The sequence below is a fragment of the Nilaparvata lugens genome, chromosome 1, assembly GCF_014356525.2.
Source record: "Nilaparvata lugens isolate BPH chromosome 1, ASM1435652v1, whole genome shotgun sequence".
In the NCBI taxonomy this organism is placed as follows: domain Eukaryota; kingdom Metazoa; phylum Arthropoda; class Insecta; order Hemiptera; family Delphacidae; genus Nilaparvata; species Nilaparvata lugens.
This window is the reverse complement of record NC_052504.1, coordinates 11,633,729-11,649,823: the sequence shown is the minus strand read 5'-3', so window position 1 is coordinate 11,649,823 and position 16,095 is coordinate 11,633,729. Positions and strand designations below refer to the sequence as shown.

The window sequence follows — 16,095 nt, the reverse complement described above, 5'->3', positions numbered from 1 at the left end:
TATAAAAAATATTCCCTTCAGTGTTGACTTTTGACTCACGAATGACTTTTTCTAAAGCTATATTAAATAACAAACATGAAAGAGCATCTCCTTGTCTCAGCCCTGCCTCCATCTCAAAAGGCTCCGACAGATGGTTTTGTATCTTCACCCGGCATACAACTTTAGACAAGGATGCTTTTGTAAGGTTGATGAGCTTCCTTGGGAATTGAAATTCCTCCATGGCTTCGAATAGCCTTACTCTCAGGATACTGTCATAGGCCGCGGTGAAATCCAAGAAGAGGTGGGAGGTTCCTATTTTATATTCATGAGCCTTCTCTAGAATCTGTCGCAGCGAGAATATTTGATCTATTGTAGAGCATCCGGAGCGGAATCCTGTCTGATACTTCCCTACACACCTTTCTGCTAACGGTTTGAGCCTAGCAAACAGAATGTTTGAATCGTCTACACTCTCATCTTCTCAAATGCCTATTCTATTCTATTTCCTATTCTGTGATGGCTATCTTTATATTGGATAGGTATCTTTTGTATTTATTCTTTTGTAGCAATAATGGTGATATATATCATGGTTGAATCTAAAAATAATTTTATAGTTCTCAACTATTGGTTGTGATTGTATCTGGTATAGTTTCCTCTTACTCACACGGATTAGTTGAGCCATTTTACTATGAGCAAAAAGAGAAAAGCTGCTCCAGAATAGACACACCTTTTTTGGAGCATTTACTTCAAAATTTGAGCAAATGCTCTAGTTTATTCATACAATTTTGAGCATAAGCTTTTACTTTTGAGCAAATGCTCAAACTATTTTTCGATGAGAAAACCTTTTGCTCACGTTTATTCATAGAAAATAAAGCATATGTTCCATATTTTAGAAGTATAAGCAAACGCTCAACTTCATTCATATGGCCCAATGTCTTTTTATTTGCACTTAAAAACATTAAAAGTGATGTGGGCCTAAGGTGAGGCAATAAGAGCCCCCTCTTTCAATTAACCCACAATAGATATTGCTCAAGTATAGAGCAATATGAAAGATAGAGCATTATGCTATCTCTTCTATATGATAGAGCTATATGCTTTGTCTAATGACAGACATGGATAGCAAACAAACGTTGACCACGTGCTAGCTATACAACATGATCGTTACATTAATATACAATTTTTTAAATCTTCAAACATTTTTAGAAAAATCATAGGAATGGATTCAATATTTTCTCACCTTTGGAATCACTGATTTAGCTGGAATGTTGCTGGAGAAATCTTCCATGGAAACTGGCTTTTCGTCAATTTCAATTTCATCTTTTACAAAATCCATCATTGCATTTTCATCATCTGCGTCATTTTTGAGGTAATCGTCATCATCAACATCACGATTCTCCTTTTCTGCCTGGGATGAAACATCAGGTTGGTTGAAATAAAGGGAGATAACAGAGCACATTTTGAAATTTATAGAGATGTCTCATATACTGTACAGCAATATTTTATTAAATTTAAAGAATTGAAAACATTGAGTGGTATTTCGTTTTGATATCTTTGCAGACATTTTTGATTGATATAAGCTACTATGTTTAGTTGGGATAGTTGTGAAGCAGAAGCCTAAATTGTATTTACCATGAGCATGGTCCTGATCTACTGTCTATAATTATTCATTTAGATGAATGATGATGTTTATTATAGATAAATATCAGCCATTCTAGACGGAAACATGCCAAAATTCAACATTAAAAGTATATGGCACATTAGATAAAAATCTATACAATATCGGGATGGAATTTGTTGTAACTATTCCGTCTTGTTGAATGGATGTAACATCTATAGTGAGGTCCACTTTATAATGGCAGTGGAGAAAGATAGAAGATCAACGTTTTCGATCATCTGTCTTGTCAATGCCTTCTATAGACGGTAGCTGATACAGGTTTACTGATGTAATATTAACAACTGTTTTCTCGTTTAAAATAATCAATTATATTGAGAAAGAAATTATATTTTTCAATAAATTAGTCTAATTATTAATTCTACATTGTTAAAAGACGATCTGGCAACAGAGCAAAGCCAGAAAGAGATAGCGCTATCCGCTTTGTTGAATGATAGACAAGGATAGCAATAGCATTGCTAATCAAACACTGCCATTATAACGTGGACCTCACTATAGAGTACCATGTAGTGAAATTTTGGAATTTTCAAGCTGAAGCTAACATCATATGGGCTAACCCTGTCCAATAACAATCTCTGCCAATAATAGAAAACAGAAGAAACAGATAGAAAAACCGACAGCTTTGAAAAAATCATTGGAATTAAAAAAATGATTTCTCTTCACTAATTTAATTATTCTCTTACCTCTAATTTTCAAGAGCAAATAAAATCTGACTTATTGTCATTCCTAATCACATTTTAAACTCTGCTGTCAATTATCTTATTAACACTTTTATTACTTTAGGTATTATATTTTATTTGGCATGTTATCAAATTAAGTGAGCTAGGTTTCAACTTGAAACTTTTGTGGTATTTTCTCCTTCACCTTACAAGACAATTGACATCTATTAACTGCTTGATAAGAACAGGAAATAGTATTGGCTATGGGGACATGATATCCTATTATATTAAGCGAGCGATTTCTGTATATCTGTTTATATTTTTATATCTGGTTATTTATGTTCAACGGATCTCGAAAACGGCTCTAACGATGTTCACGAAATTTGGAACATAGTAGGTTTATGATATAAAAATTCGTTTGCACTAGGTCTCATCCTTGAGAAAACTCGCTGAACGACATTAAAAGGATAATTCATCCTTGGCTGAAACAGCTAAGACTTTCGTCGTCTGTGGATAGTTAAAAGTGAGCGAGTGTTTCTGTGGAAAATCAAAATATTGCATCCCCGAAATTCATAAGCTGACGTATAGCAAACTGTAAAATATAATCACGATCATTTTAGAGAATTGTGTTCTCTTAATCAATAAATAAAAATAACGAACGAAGCTCGGTGCCTCGATATTTTTTTTAGTTTGGTAATTCATAAAAACTTCAGCGCTATTGATACAATTAAGTTGAAATGACGAAAGAGATGTTCCACATAATTTATTTGAGCAAAACTAAAGTTTAATGCACTTGAAGCATCATCATCAGACGCAAATTCTAAATAGATTCTTCCATTTCGTCTCAATATGGAGTAATTTTTCGCTGCACATGGGGACAATCAATTATTGTGGCTTCCTCTAGCATTTGCGGGGAAAAATGTAAATATCATGAACTTATGAGTTCCATACATTTCCAATCCAGCGTTCCCTTGACAGCTAGTAGAAGCTAATATTATTGCTTTGTAAAGGCTGCTTTAGATTTATCATATCTTTTATTGGATCCATTGCGTATGGTATGGATCAAAAATAGCAAAAGACCTTTGATTCAGACAATTGATTGCGATAAAAGGTAGAAAGAACTCACCTGATTCGTGTCTGATTCCTTTGGAGTATCATCAGGATATTCTTTTTTAATTAATGGAATCTGTAGACCTAAAGTGTGTATACCTCTAATGGCACAATCCATTTTTTCCACTAGTTTTTCTTTATACCTTAGAAATAAATAACATCAACAGTTAGGTAAATCTATCTGTAATTTATAATCTATCTAACAATCTTTCAGAGAGCACACTACAGTGGTCCTGAGTAATTCATGAGTTCTTATTATGCCAAATGCATGATTATTTAATTTTTGTTGTGCTTGTCCTCCAACATAACCTCAAAAATAAAATTATAGACTGCCTAATCTAACTTACATTGATTTAATATTATAATACTTTAATAACAAAATTCAGTGTTAATGATTAATTTGATAGTCTATCTTTGTTCAACTCAAGAATTTCTAGTATCAAATATAATATAAAATTTGAAAATTAATGTATTTCTCATAACACGTGACATGAATAATAGTAAAGACAACGAAGATCGACATACGACTTGTTCCGATAAAATTTGAATTCGATTATATCATTATCTGATATATCGATTCTGATCCAAAAGTCGACTTGAGGAGTAAATATCGATGTAAATATAACCTCCAAACTCAAAATTTGTGTACTGCTATTTTTTCTAAAGATTTTAATGTTATTGTATTCCAGCAAGATAGTATGGAAATTTTGTTAATTGATTTCAACTTTTAAGACGTTTTTGATTAACAGTTTCAAGTGAAATTGAATCCATGGTTTTGGAATTGACGTTTGTTATATTAAAACCTCACGTTTTGAAGGTGCCATTTGTCTCAAAGGTATCAACTCTTTCAACAATTTTTATTATTCTACAGTGGTCGACGGTGGTCATGTTAAATTTTGAATGATGCCGACCTTGTTTGGATCCCATCCAGAGATTTATCTGTTTATGTCCAAGGATATCAATATCAATAGACTACCAATTTTTTTCCAGCGAAGCCATGATAGTGAACTAGTGAAGGCAAGCGCTGTCAAACAACCCATCTACCCTTTCTGCACTGAAATTCTTCATAAGCTGCCTCCTGGTGTGAAGCAGTTGGATGAGACCACCTTCAAGAGAGCCGTCAGGAAGCTGCTTTGTGATAAGGCATATTATAACGTAAATGAATTTATGAGAGATGATATGATTTTTTTTAAAAAGTGGTCACTGTTTTATCTGCCATCTGAATTGTTGTTGTGTTATTATGTATATTTAAATCGAACTATATGACGCCATCGATCCCACAAATATGGGTAGTGGATGAAGCAGAAGGTATTTAGGCTTCAGTTCTTATTGCGTTCACTATCACTAGAGTCGCCAGATTCTAGCTTCTGTAGTAAGGTCCAAGTTATAATGACAGTGTTTGATTAGCAATAGTACTGTATTTTTATCCTTGTCTATCATTCAACAAAGCGGATAGCGCTATCTCTTTCTAGTTTTGCTCTGTTGCCAGATCTTCTTTTAACAATGTAGAATTAATAATAATTATAATACTGAGGGTGATTCCCACATAAGATCTTAGGTTTGTGAGTGAGAGGGATGATGATGAGAGATGACTACTTTTTAGGTAGACGGGACCGACGACTTATCGTCTCCTCCGAAAGACGGGGTGGCCGTATTCATGTGATTGTACTGTGGTCAACAAAAAGTAATTAACAAAATATTTCATATATTATGAAATTATTGGAAAATATTATATCTTACTTAATAAAATATGATATAATAAAATATTTTAAACGAGAATGAACAATTAATATTAAATCACTAAACCTGTATCAGCTACCGTCTATAGAAGGCTAGACAGAGGATCGGCAAAGTTGTTCTCCTATCTTTCTCTACTGCCATTATAACGTGGACCTCACTATAGCGGCCGATCACTTTCTAATCAGATGCTTTCGACCCAAACGGTATCTCACTCGGGCCTCCAGCCCAGCAGCCAAACCTGGTGTCTCACTGGAGTCCCAGGTTGCATTAGGCTGCCAATGTTTGGTCTTTGACGACCTGTTGAATGTAATGCTTGGTCCACACTATTGCCAAGTCGCTTGTCAAATGGCCAGCACGAGCAGCTTGCGTTCGTCTTGTCACTCACACTACAATGTGACCAGAAGACGAGAAGGGAGCCAATCGCCTTCGCTCGTCTCATCTCGATAAAAATCAGAGTGAAGGCGTGTGAAGACGTGAGGTGGCATAGTAGTCAACCACACACTTGCTCTCGTCGTCATTTGTACGCACTTGGCTAGAGTGAAGAGCCGGCATTATAAGAGCCTATAGTAAGTATAGTGAGTATAGTTATAATGGCAGTGGATAAAGATAGGAGAATAGCGATGCCGATTCTCTGCATTAATTAATTATATTTCTACACAGTCAAGAACATAATTGGCATCGTTGTGGACCTAAAAAAGGATAGTACCACCGGCTTTGTCGAATGATAGACAAGGATAGCAAAACCAAAGTTGATCAAATACTGTCATTATAACGTGGACCTCACTATAAATAAAGTTTAGAGTAAGTATCTTGAGAGCAATGTGGTCTCAAGGGTTGACTTGTCGCAATCAGCCCCTTAAAATCAATAGTAATTTCCCTTTTATATCAATCAAGTAGCCTACTTACGTAAATTAAGATTTTCACAATAAATTATAGAAGTAACAAGAACCATGAAATTAAATCCTAAGCTACATGGTTCGTGTTTTTCATGAAATAAAATATATAATATTGACATGGTTCGTGCTTTTTCAGGAAATAAAAGATATAATATTGAAAAATGGATTTCTCATTATAAGATCCAAGGAAAAAACTCTTTCTCCTATTGATCTTCAAAGGTTCTATGGGGAGCATGAAAAGAAATTCTTCTATAACAGACTCATCTCCTTTATGAGCAGGTAAGCCAAAAAGTTTATTTATAGAAGATAACAAATTAACTAAGTTTATATTTAAAAATCATTATCTTGATTTTTTTTATTCATTGCGATCTCCAGTCAGTAAAAATATTTTTAATTTTCCACAATTAATTCAAGTTAGTCTGCAAGTCGGCATTCTAGTGTTAAAACTTGATGTCTCCATAAATATATTTAAATATGATTGCACTATTATGTTCTTTATTTGCACCCCCACTCTAAATTTAATTGTATTACTACTACACCTGCTCTAGAACATGGGTTTCCCAAAGTTGAGTAGGTTAATTTCCAAAAAAATGCAATTTATTTAGATTGGTAGTAAATTTCATATATTGTATTTTTGAATATTATGTACATTTTATTGATTAGATTGTTATTTTTGTATATTAATGGAAATAAAATGTATTTGTATTGTATTGTATAAATGTTTTCCAAAGAAATCCTGTGCATAGTCAAATTCGAACATTTTCAGTGGCCCAATAGAAGCTCTTATTTTGGCAAGAGAGAACGCAATTCTTAAATGGAGAGAGCTGATGGGTCCTACGCGAGTTTTTGAAGCGCAGTTTTCTGCACCTGACACTATTCGGGGCAAATATGGTCTAACAGATACCAGGAATGCAACCCATGGCTCAGGTATGCAAAATTAAATACCTATTATTTCAGTTTATTTCAATTTCATTTATTGCCAATTAGAATATTCAAAACATATTACAAAATCTTAATAGTATGACATATCATTAAAAATATAAATAAATAAGCATAATTACTCATACATATACTTGAATAAAATTAAAATAAAATATAAAATCTAGGCATCACCAGCAAAAAGAAAATCTTTGCCCGCTGGTGAGAGTTGCAAAACAGTAAAAGAAAAACATAATATTTCGAAATCAATTTTAAATTTTAAAGAGATAAATCAATTTTTCTCCCGATTTTCATTTCTATAAAATCAATAACAGTAAAATACTCTTCCAATATTGATTGAAGTGATTAAGGTCCGGCTTCTAGGATACACATTAAATCTTTAGGTTTAATAGTCCATTAGATTTAATAAGTGAAACTGGGCCATAGTTCCGTATTTGTAAGGGAATGTGTTGTGTTCTGTCAAACGCGTTTTCAGGGAATAAAGTGGTTACGTAATATGTGAAGGCATTTATCACATTGGATGCACATAGGTATATTGAAAATACCTTCATTTACATAATAAAACAATACACTACAAGAGAATGTATATAAGAAATGTAACAGAAGACAAAAGTTTTGACATAACCCGAAAGGTTATCTGCCAGGAGTCGGTATCATGCTATCATTTCATATACTGTATACATTTCATTTCCATCAACTAAAAGTTCAAAATAATGCAAAAGTATTATACATAGGTATATGTTCAAGTGCACCCATTATATCATGCATGACCAAGCGCAGATGAGAAACCAAATCATAGAACCATAGAAACACGTTGTGACTTGCCAGTAGTTGCTCATACTAAACGCCACCAGCAAGTGCACGCATTCAGAGTGAGTATTCCTATGGTTCTTTCCAGATTTTGTTTCTCATCTGCACGCTTGAACTTACGTGCATCCAATGTGATCATACCCCTTACATTACGTGAGCACTATACTATCAGTATGCCTTGGATGTTGATTACATATTATGTAACGTCCTAACCACCAAGCTATTTTGTAAGAAAATTGAGCAAATTGTTTGGAAAGTATAATACAGGAACTCTGCAGTAAACAATCTATTAATATTGAAAAATCCTTCGATTTATTCTGAATTCAATTGCACCATACAACTTATCCCTGAAATGAATTATTCTGATTTATACTAAACTTTTCTAGATTCCACTGAGTCGGCTCAAAGAGAAATGTCAATATTATTTCCGGATTTCGACCCTGTACTGTGGCTAAAAGTGAACGAATCCCATTTCAAAGCGGAGGGAGAACAAATTTCGGGTAAAGATTTCCATTCGGTGATCAAATGATGTATATCAGTAGGTAGCTTGTATGTTCAATAATTATTACAACTTTACTTATACTATTATTATATTCAATTGCAAACATGATTATTATGTGAATTATGTTCAGGCACATTAAATAAATTATTTATTGTTGCTTAATCGCTTACTGTCCTGTTTCACTTTTTTGAATAACAATTTCAAGTCCGGAGTGGATATTTGTAAAAAAACACGTCGTTCATTTTTGATAAATTGTTTTATTTATAATTACAACAAATAAAAGTTTTTATTTAAAAAACAACACGTCATTCATTTTTCATAAAATGTTTATTTATAATTACAACAAATAAAATAAACTTTTTATTTTATAACACAATACAAAATAGCTGTCATAAATAATACATTATGTAAATGAAGATGAATATATTATACAATGATTATGAATTGAAAGGATTAACATCAAGATTATGAAGAAGCTCTTACCAATAATACAGCATTATTAAGATGAGTACGAATATTTGAATGTTAAATACATGAATACAAATGAATACAATACACATTTTATGGCGACAAATAACAATAAATTAATAATATTTAATAAAGTATATTCTATATGTGATTCTCTTCAAACTATCAGGATTCATAATAATGATCATCAGTGATTGCCAATCAAACAATTCTGAAAGTTCCAAGTGAATCTTCAAATAAAATAAGTGAATAGGTGATACAATAACATGTTTATTTTTATCTGTTCATAGATTATTTTTGATAAAAATGCAATGAACAAATTGAATGATTGACAGTGTTGTACTCTTGTATTCGAGATCAAAATTAGTAATAGCCATTAAATAGACTGAGGTGTGTTAATAGGTGAAAGACCAAGAACCCATTCTTCCAATGCATCGACCTGAAAAGAAAAATATTCAATTTATCTTCTGATGCATCACGCATATATCATAATATATCTAAACTGAGATTCACTTCAAACTGTCAGCATTGGTTTAATGGGAGGTATTTATATTATTTATAAGGAATGCTGACAGTTCAAAATAAATTTCATTTTATGACGTTAAACTGATGTTTCAATATTAATGCGATGAGATTTAAACATTTCATGAACCCTATTGGAGTGAAAAAATACATCCATAAGATGACAATTTATTCAAAAATCCAGTAGGCCTACTGTATGTAAGCCCTGAAGCAACTAGTATCCATTGCTGACCCATAAAGTGCTGATTATTCATCCATTTATAATTGAGCTTTTGTGTGAATTATTTCAAAAAGCCACTAGACTTTTAAATTTCAACCAAATAATGAATAGATAGTTCTGAAGCAATTGTATGCAGACGTTCTAATCCTCATAACTATAAAACCCTTGCGTCTAATTCGTACAATCGCTATTATTCAAATAGTCTGGACCTTGCAACTTCAGCCTGCTACGCTCTGTCTGGTCGTGGATTCTAATCCCACCGGTAGGCATGGGAGTTTGATCATCTCATTCCATTGCCCACTTACAAGCAAAAAGATAATAAGTGGGCATCATCCGCAAAATAAATGTGGCACATTATTACTGTTTAGAGAAGATACAAAAATTTGTCAGTTGAATCTCAATTTGGCTTTGCAAATTCAAGTTAACACTTTACTCTTGAAATTTTGTTATTCAATTCTCTACTGGAATCATAGGGATTTGAAACTACTTGAAAATTAATTTTCCCTACAGGTACCTTGGAAAGTGACCATTTCTGCACTGATTGCAGGCCGCAAAGAACCACTTTTCCGCTCTAGTGCACAAAGTATTACTTTGCGTACTCTTTATACTTTGCGTATTATCTTGCAGCCATCCCAATGAACTGTTGACATTGTTGGGGTGTATTTTGAATGCGAATATGTTCTATCTATATTTTTTCTGATTTTCAAATAAATAAAAATGAGAAATCATTAAATTATACATTTTAATATCATTAATTATTCATTATTTCAAATAATATTTTTTTCATTCATAAATTGATTGGTTGAAAAATTATCTAGAAATTAAGATTACTCAAAATTATTCAAATTTTCAAATTAATTGGATCAATTTAATTTTTAATTTGAATAAATTATCGATTATTAATTTTCAATTGGATTATCAAGTTTAAAATAAATTAAAGTTGTTATTAATAACAAAATTACACAGACAAACATTTGATGGATTTCAGCCATCATTTTACCCATAATCAACCACATTTCATACGGTATTCAATGGTAACTGTAGGAAAAATTTTATGTGAAATACGTTCTCGTATTCAAAGTTCCTCTGTTGCACTCAAGAAACCATTCCGCCCTCGCCTACGGCTCGTGCGTAAACGTTTCTTTCGGTGCAGCAATCTGTCACTTTGCGCACTAGTTGCGCAACTATTGCATTTCACTAAATTAATTGTCCTTTTCATCGCTATTAAACATTGTGGGTCAAGTGGAGGAGAGGACTTAAACTATCAACTTTTACCACATTTGCATTCTGTTCAATAACATTTTAAAGATTTGCTTTGCAAATAAAATATTGAATAATAATCATGTAAATGCATAAACAAAGCTCAAACTTTCCACAAAATAATGCAGCAACCATTCCAAATTCTAAAAGTTTTTTAAATCGTGCCCAGTAACACAAAAGATCCGTCAAATTTTGTGCGAAAATGGAACTAAATAACTGAAAAAAGGAGCTACAAAACATATAAATCGTTCCAAAAGCATCTATTAAACTATTCGAAGAATAATGTCAAAGTCAATAAAAAAGTTTGAATAATTTACTTACTTCAATCACGAGTGTAAATGTTAGGTCGCAATGAATTGAAGTTTAATGAAGTCAAGTCAATTTCTGAAAATGATAAAATATAGCACACTAAATCACTATGTGCAAAATTTAAACAAATTAGAATAACCAAACAGGTGAAACAAACAAAATGATGCAGCCTTCTATTACTCAATCAAGCTATGATCATGTCCAGCAGGCATTTGAGCACGCTATTATCAATTATTTATATACAGAGTGTTTCAAAAATAATACCACAACTTTGAAAATCTGTATTTAATCAAGGAAACAATAGAAACTAGGGTTATGAATCAAAATGAAGAGTATTAAATTAAGTTTTCCCCCACTAGAAAACAAGTTCACAAAATTTGAACATTTAATGTTCAATGTGACCCCCTCCAGACACTCGAGTGATATCAATACGATACTCGAACTCGTTGCACACCCTCAGTAGCATATCAGGCGTAACAGTTTGTATAGCTGCTGTTATTTCTTGTTTGAGTTCCTCAATGTTAGCTGGTAGAGGCGGTCGATACACCTTATCTTTAACGTACCCCCATAGAAAAAAATCTCAGGGGGTGAGGTCAGGGCTTCTTGGAGGCCAGTGATGAAGTGCTCTGTTTCGAGCTGCTTAGCAGCCGATCCATTGCCTCGGATAGTTTCATTCAAATAGGCACGGACAGATGAGTTCCAATGGGACTAAATAAGGAACTAAAAAAACGTCAGAGCTTCCTCAAATCGATGACAGATAGTGCTTTACTGTCCGTTTATTCTTTGCAGAGTTATCAATTTTCAAAGTTGTGGTATTCTTTTTGAATCACGGTGTATTTATACCATGCATAAAATAAAGACTGAAAATTCAAGATGCTTTGAATGAAACTTTACATAAGAGCTATCGTCCTGTGCTTTAAATTCGGTATAGCAACAATAATAAAATAGTATGTCAGTGTGTGCTAAGGATGTCAATAGGCCTTTGAATGAAATTCTCTCATGGAAAATTATTGTGAAAGATTATTGCATAGCAAGGAGTAAATACGAAGAAAGTTTTATGACACTGTAACTGAAATAATTTGTAAAAAATAGTGGCAGCAGTCACATAATTGGAGTTCTCTCAATCAAAATTACATAAGCAGAATACTTAAAGTAATGAAGAGACAATAGTTTGTCCGGGCACCTAGATCTCTTCTGGTTCTATCGCGCTAGATTCCGAAAAGCTCTATACAATGGTCTGGTCTGAGCATTGATATTGTGATCTGGTCTACATCGATCATTTTTTCATGTATGTGTGGGTGTGCATATGTTTTGGGACTTGGAACTCATTAATAAGTTATATTTTTGGTTATTTCATTCTTTTAATACTTGTGTTATTAGAATTTTATATTTTCCATTTTTGGACCTTCTAAGAGTAGTATTTCGATGCTTTGTATTCATCTCATCTTTTCATATTATTTTTTTTTTAAATTATTGTATTTTTCCATATTATCATTTTGTATATTTTGTCTATTACCATATGTAATAGGATAAATATTACCATTTGTACCTTATTTCTTTTTATGATTTTTTATAAGTTTTCTATATATTATATTTTAAGATTTTGCATTTTCTTGTAAAGGAGACATGTTTGGGGAAACCCGTTGTCTCCATTGTAAATGAATAAATAAATAAATAATAAATAAATAAATTACTGCCTAGCAAAGGTTGAATACGGAGAAAGTGTATAGAAACATACTTTGTAGAAAATATAATAGTGAGGTATAGAATGTTCAGTAACAAGAAAAAGGTTGAAACTGCAGCGGCTTGAGGGGAAATGAAGTACTGCACATGCATTCAGTTTTTTCTGTTTTTTACTAGCCAACAGGACAGCCAACCTGACGTTTTCGTTACTGAACCATCATCTTTACAACAATATTGATGGGATAAGTGTATTGACAGTAAAACATGAGTAATAAACGACCTATTATTGACTATTTCCATCAAAATTTTGGAAAGGAACAGTTTTGTGCTATAAGCCTGTTGTTCCTTTCCCTATTATCTATAATATAATAAAGGGAAGAATTGGCATATTCACGTAAGGGATAGGAAATTCACGAATGACGCATCATCATGTCTGAACTACAGTAACTATATTACCCATTATATTACTATATTGGATAATATAGTTACTGTAGTCTGAACTACTGGACTGATTAACTTGGAATTTCGCATATATAGATTCTTAATCTACCGAGGATGGTTAAAGGCCTATTTTAAACTCTCCAAGATTTCAATAGATCAAGCTTTCATTTTGTCAAATTTTTTATTGGACCCTTGAGGAACACGGGTTATCTGCTTGTTTGAAATAAATTAAGAATGGTTGTGTATGAATGAATGTACAAGGACCGGCATATTAATCTGACGATTTTGTAGTAATTGTTATATTGGCATCACTGTCATTAAAAAGGCAGGAATGTTGTACATCGACAGGTCTATTCATGCCATTTCAGTAGCCAGTATGTCGTGGTCAAGTGAACATCGAGCGTTTGAGATTGAAGCTTATTTCAAAAATAATGATTAAGTTATTTTAACACAGCATTCATTTCGCAGGCATTTCAATAATTTAAATCGACACGCGCCTTTTCCCAGTAGGAATACAATCTTGTTGTGGGTAAAGAATTTTAAGAACACGTCGTCTACTTTGAAAACTAAACCAACAGGACTGTGAGAACGCCTGAAAACATTAACACGGTTAGAGTAGCTGTTACATGGTCTCCACGACGTTCAGCAGCCAAACATGCTGTTGCGCTAGCCATTTCTGATCAAAATATACGAAGAATTCTTCATTCCGACATGAAATTCCATCCGTATAAGATAATGTTAGTGCAACAACTTAATGCAAATGATTGGGCACATCGCAAAGAATAAATAAAATTATCGTTATTGGGCAGCCAATAATCCACATAACTAAAGGAAGTCATTCAACGAGAATTTGAAGCAATTCCACAAGAGTGATGATTTAGCGAGCAATGGCAAATTTTAGAATTGGTTTAATGAGTGAAAAGTAACGGAAATCATTTAAAGAAACTTTGTGAGTAATCTATGTAATTCACTGTAAATTGCAAAATTTGATCTTTAATTTGATATATTACTTGCTTTAATTGCACGAAACACACTTTAGTTATTATCGCTCAAAAATCGTCAGGTTTATATGCCGGACCCTGTATAATATAAGTAAATAACTGGAATTCTGTGAAGTAAGAATAATCGTAATGTTATAACAATGTGTATTGATGAAGTGAATAGATTAACTTTTCAACAAAGTGTGGGTATTACTCAACAGTGAATTACAATAATTCAATAGTAATTTTGTAAGCCGAATGATCATTTTTTGTGAACGATTAAAGCAATTTCGGTACGTGAGATAGGTGATTAATCAAAGCTTCTCTATAAAACAATAGTTGAAAACCTAGCATGCATACACACACTAATACATTCATTATGCAGTGCACAAAAACAAAAATTCAAACCACAAATTGTAGCAACAATTGATGATAAAATGATGCTCACCTTCCTCATCGAATGTGGCTAGTGTCAGCTTGCTCAGTTTGTTACCAAGGCTAGCTTGTGGTAGGTCTTGCTTGGTTAATGGCATCTGGGTATCTGTAAGCATAAATAAAATCAAGTAAAGCTGCTTTTACACCAAAGTTATTAACAAAATGTTAATAACTTAATCCTTATGAATTCTATTAAATTGAATATAACTCATCATACACATGATAATCATATGTGTTTGTCAAGTTCCTTTCAATCTAATAGAATCTAAAAGGATTGAGTTATTAACATTTTGTTAATAACTTTGGTGTAAACGCGGCTTAATAATTAGCTATCGTAAGCTTTTTTATGCTCTGTGTCTTTGGACTCTACTATAACTAGTAGTTCTGTGAACAGTAGACCTCGCGCTCAGTAAGTTACATTGACCTGTTGTTGTTTTCTCAAAAATTAACAAATAATTTATCAATTTAAAATGTCTCGAAAAAATCCTAAATAAACATAGAGCTTTCTGTCCTAGCGTACCGTGACGTGTCGTCCCGGAATGTGAGTATGAGCGCTGTTATCAGGTCTGGCTGCAACTGTCTACAACGTTGATAGAAAGATACATTTTCAAGATGTTCGATGTTTTTGAACGGGTAGTATTATAGTGAACTGTCTACTAACGTTGATGGAAAGATACATTTTCAAGATGTTAGATGTTTTTGAACGGGTAATATTATTGACCGAGCGAAGTGAGGTCTAAGATTCAAGTCGACGATTTGGCATTTTTCTTAATGTTTAAATGTTTATATGTTGCGCATTTACATCGAAACGCGGTAATAGATTTTCATGAAATTTGACAGGTATGTTCCTTTTTAAATTGCGCGTCGACGTTATACAAGGTTTTTGGAAATTTTGCATTTCAAGGATAATATAAAAGGAAAAAGGAGCCTCCTTCATACGCCAATATTACCGTAAAAATCAGACTATAGAATTATTCATCATAAATCAGCTGTCTAGTGGACTATAATACTACCCGTTCAAAAACATCGAACATCTTGAAAATTGTATCTTTCCATCAACGTTGTAGACAGTTGCAGCCAGACCTGATAACAGCACTCACACTCACATTCCGGGACGACACGTCACGGTACGATAGGACAGAAAGCTCTATATTTATTTAGGATTTTTCCTAGACATTTTAAATTGATAAATTATTTATTAATTTTTGAGAAAACATAACAACATGTCAATGTAACTTACTGAGTGCGAGGTCTACTGTTCACAGAACTACTAAAGTCTGAGATATATTACTTTTAACATGAAGAGGAGAAACTCATTTCTCCCTCCACAGTTTGTAGCGTAGACACAGACAGACATCCTGCGCACAATTGGTTGCGCCGTGTCATTTTGCTTCATGCTCTTGTGATGAAAACAATATTATACCAGCTGACCAGTATATGACTTGGAACATTGCCAGCAATAGGTGGATGGGG

At 33.0% G+C, this 16,095-nt stretch overlaps 3 protein-coding genes across 12 annotated transcripts in view; 1 reads left to right on the top strand and 2 right to left on the bottom strand.

Annotated features, from left to right (window-relative positions):
* Nucleotides 1-3,935, bottom strand: part of LOC111045742 (zinc finger protein 28 homolog) — a 51,256-nt gene extending 47,321 nt beyond the window's left edge. For 4 of the 6 annotated variants that reach the window (XM_039429876.1, XM_039429885.1, XM_039429893.1 and 1 more), the window contains exons 1-2: nucleotides 3,434-3,935; nucleotides 1,214-1,381 (exon numbers count right to left, since the gene is read on the bottom strand). In XM_039429876.1, coding sequence (XP_039285810.1) covers nucleotides 1,214-1,381; nucleotides 3,434-3,535 — 270 coding nt within the window. In that variant the 5' untranslated portion in view covers nucleotides 3,536-3,935. The remainder of the gene's footprint in view (nucleotides 1-1,213; nucleotides 1,382-3,433) is intronic. The other 2 variants (XM_039429904.1, XM_039429918.1) reach the window with 2 other exon arrangements.
* Nucleotides 3,936-4,003: 68 nt separating this feature from the next.
* On the top strand, nucleotides 4,004-8,605 carry LOC111045508 (nucleoside diphosphate kinase 6). Of its 3 annotated transcripts, none has more exons than XM_039430174.1 (4): nucleotides 4,004-4,252; nucleotides 6,190-6,332; nucleotides 6,820-6,980; nucleotides 8,189-8,605. In XM_039430174.1, exons 1-4 carry the CDS (start codon nucleotides 4,187-4,189, stop codon nucleotides 8,329-8,331), a joined length of 513 nt encoding a protein of 170 aa, XP_039286108.1. In that variant the 5' UTR covers nucleotides 4,004-4,186; the 3' UTR covers nucleotides 8,332-8,605. The 3 variants fall into 3 exon arrangements, with proteins under 3 accessions (XP_039286108.1, XP_039286114.1, XP_022186637.2); XM_039430180.1 differs by having other exon boundaries at nucleotides 4,028-4,725; XM_022330945.2 differs by having other exon boundaries at nucleotides 4,038-4,572.
* LOC111045493 (putative FERM domain-containing protein FRMD8P1) overlaps nucleotides 8,542-16,095 on the bottom strand; it is a 27,982-nt gene continuing 20,428 nt past the window's right edge. For 2 of the 3 annotated variants that reach the window (XM_022330931.2, XM_039430031.1), the window contains exons 11-13: nucleotides 14,636-14,728; nucleotides 11,096-11,158; nucleotides 9,168-9,211 (exon numbers count right to left, since the gene is read on the bottom strand). In XM_022330931.2, the coding sequence (XP_022186623.1) occupies nucleotides 11,097-11,158; nucleotides 14,636-14,728 (155 nt within the window). In that variant the 3' untranslated portion in view covers nucleotides 9,168-9,211; nucleotide 11,096. Of the gene's footprint in view, nucleotides 9,212-11,095; nucleotides 11,159-14,635; nucleotides 14,729-16,095 lie in introns of all 3 variants that reach the window. The other variant, XM_022330938.2, reaches the window with a different exon arrangement.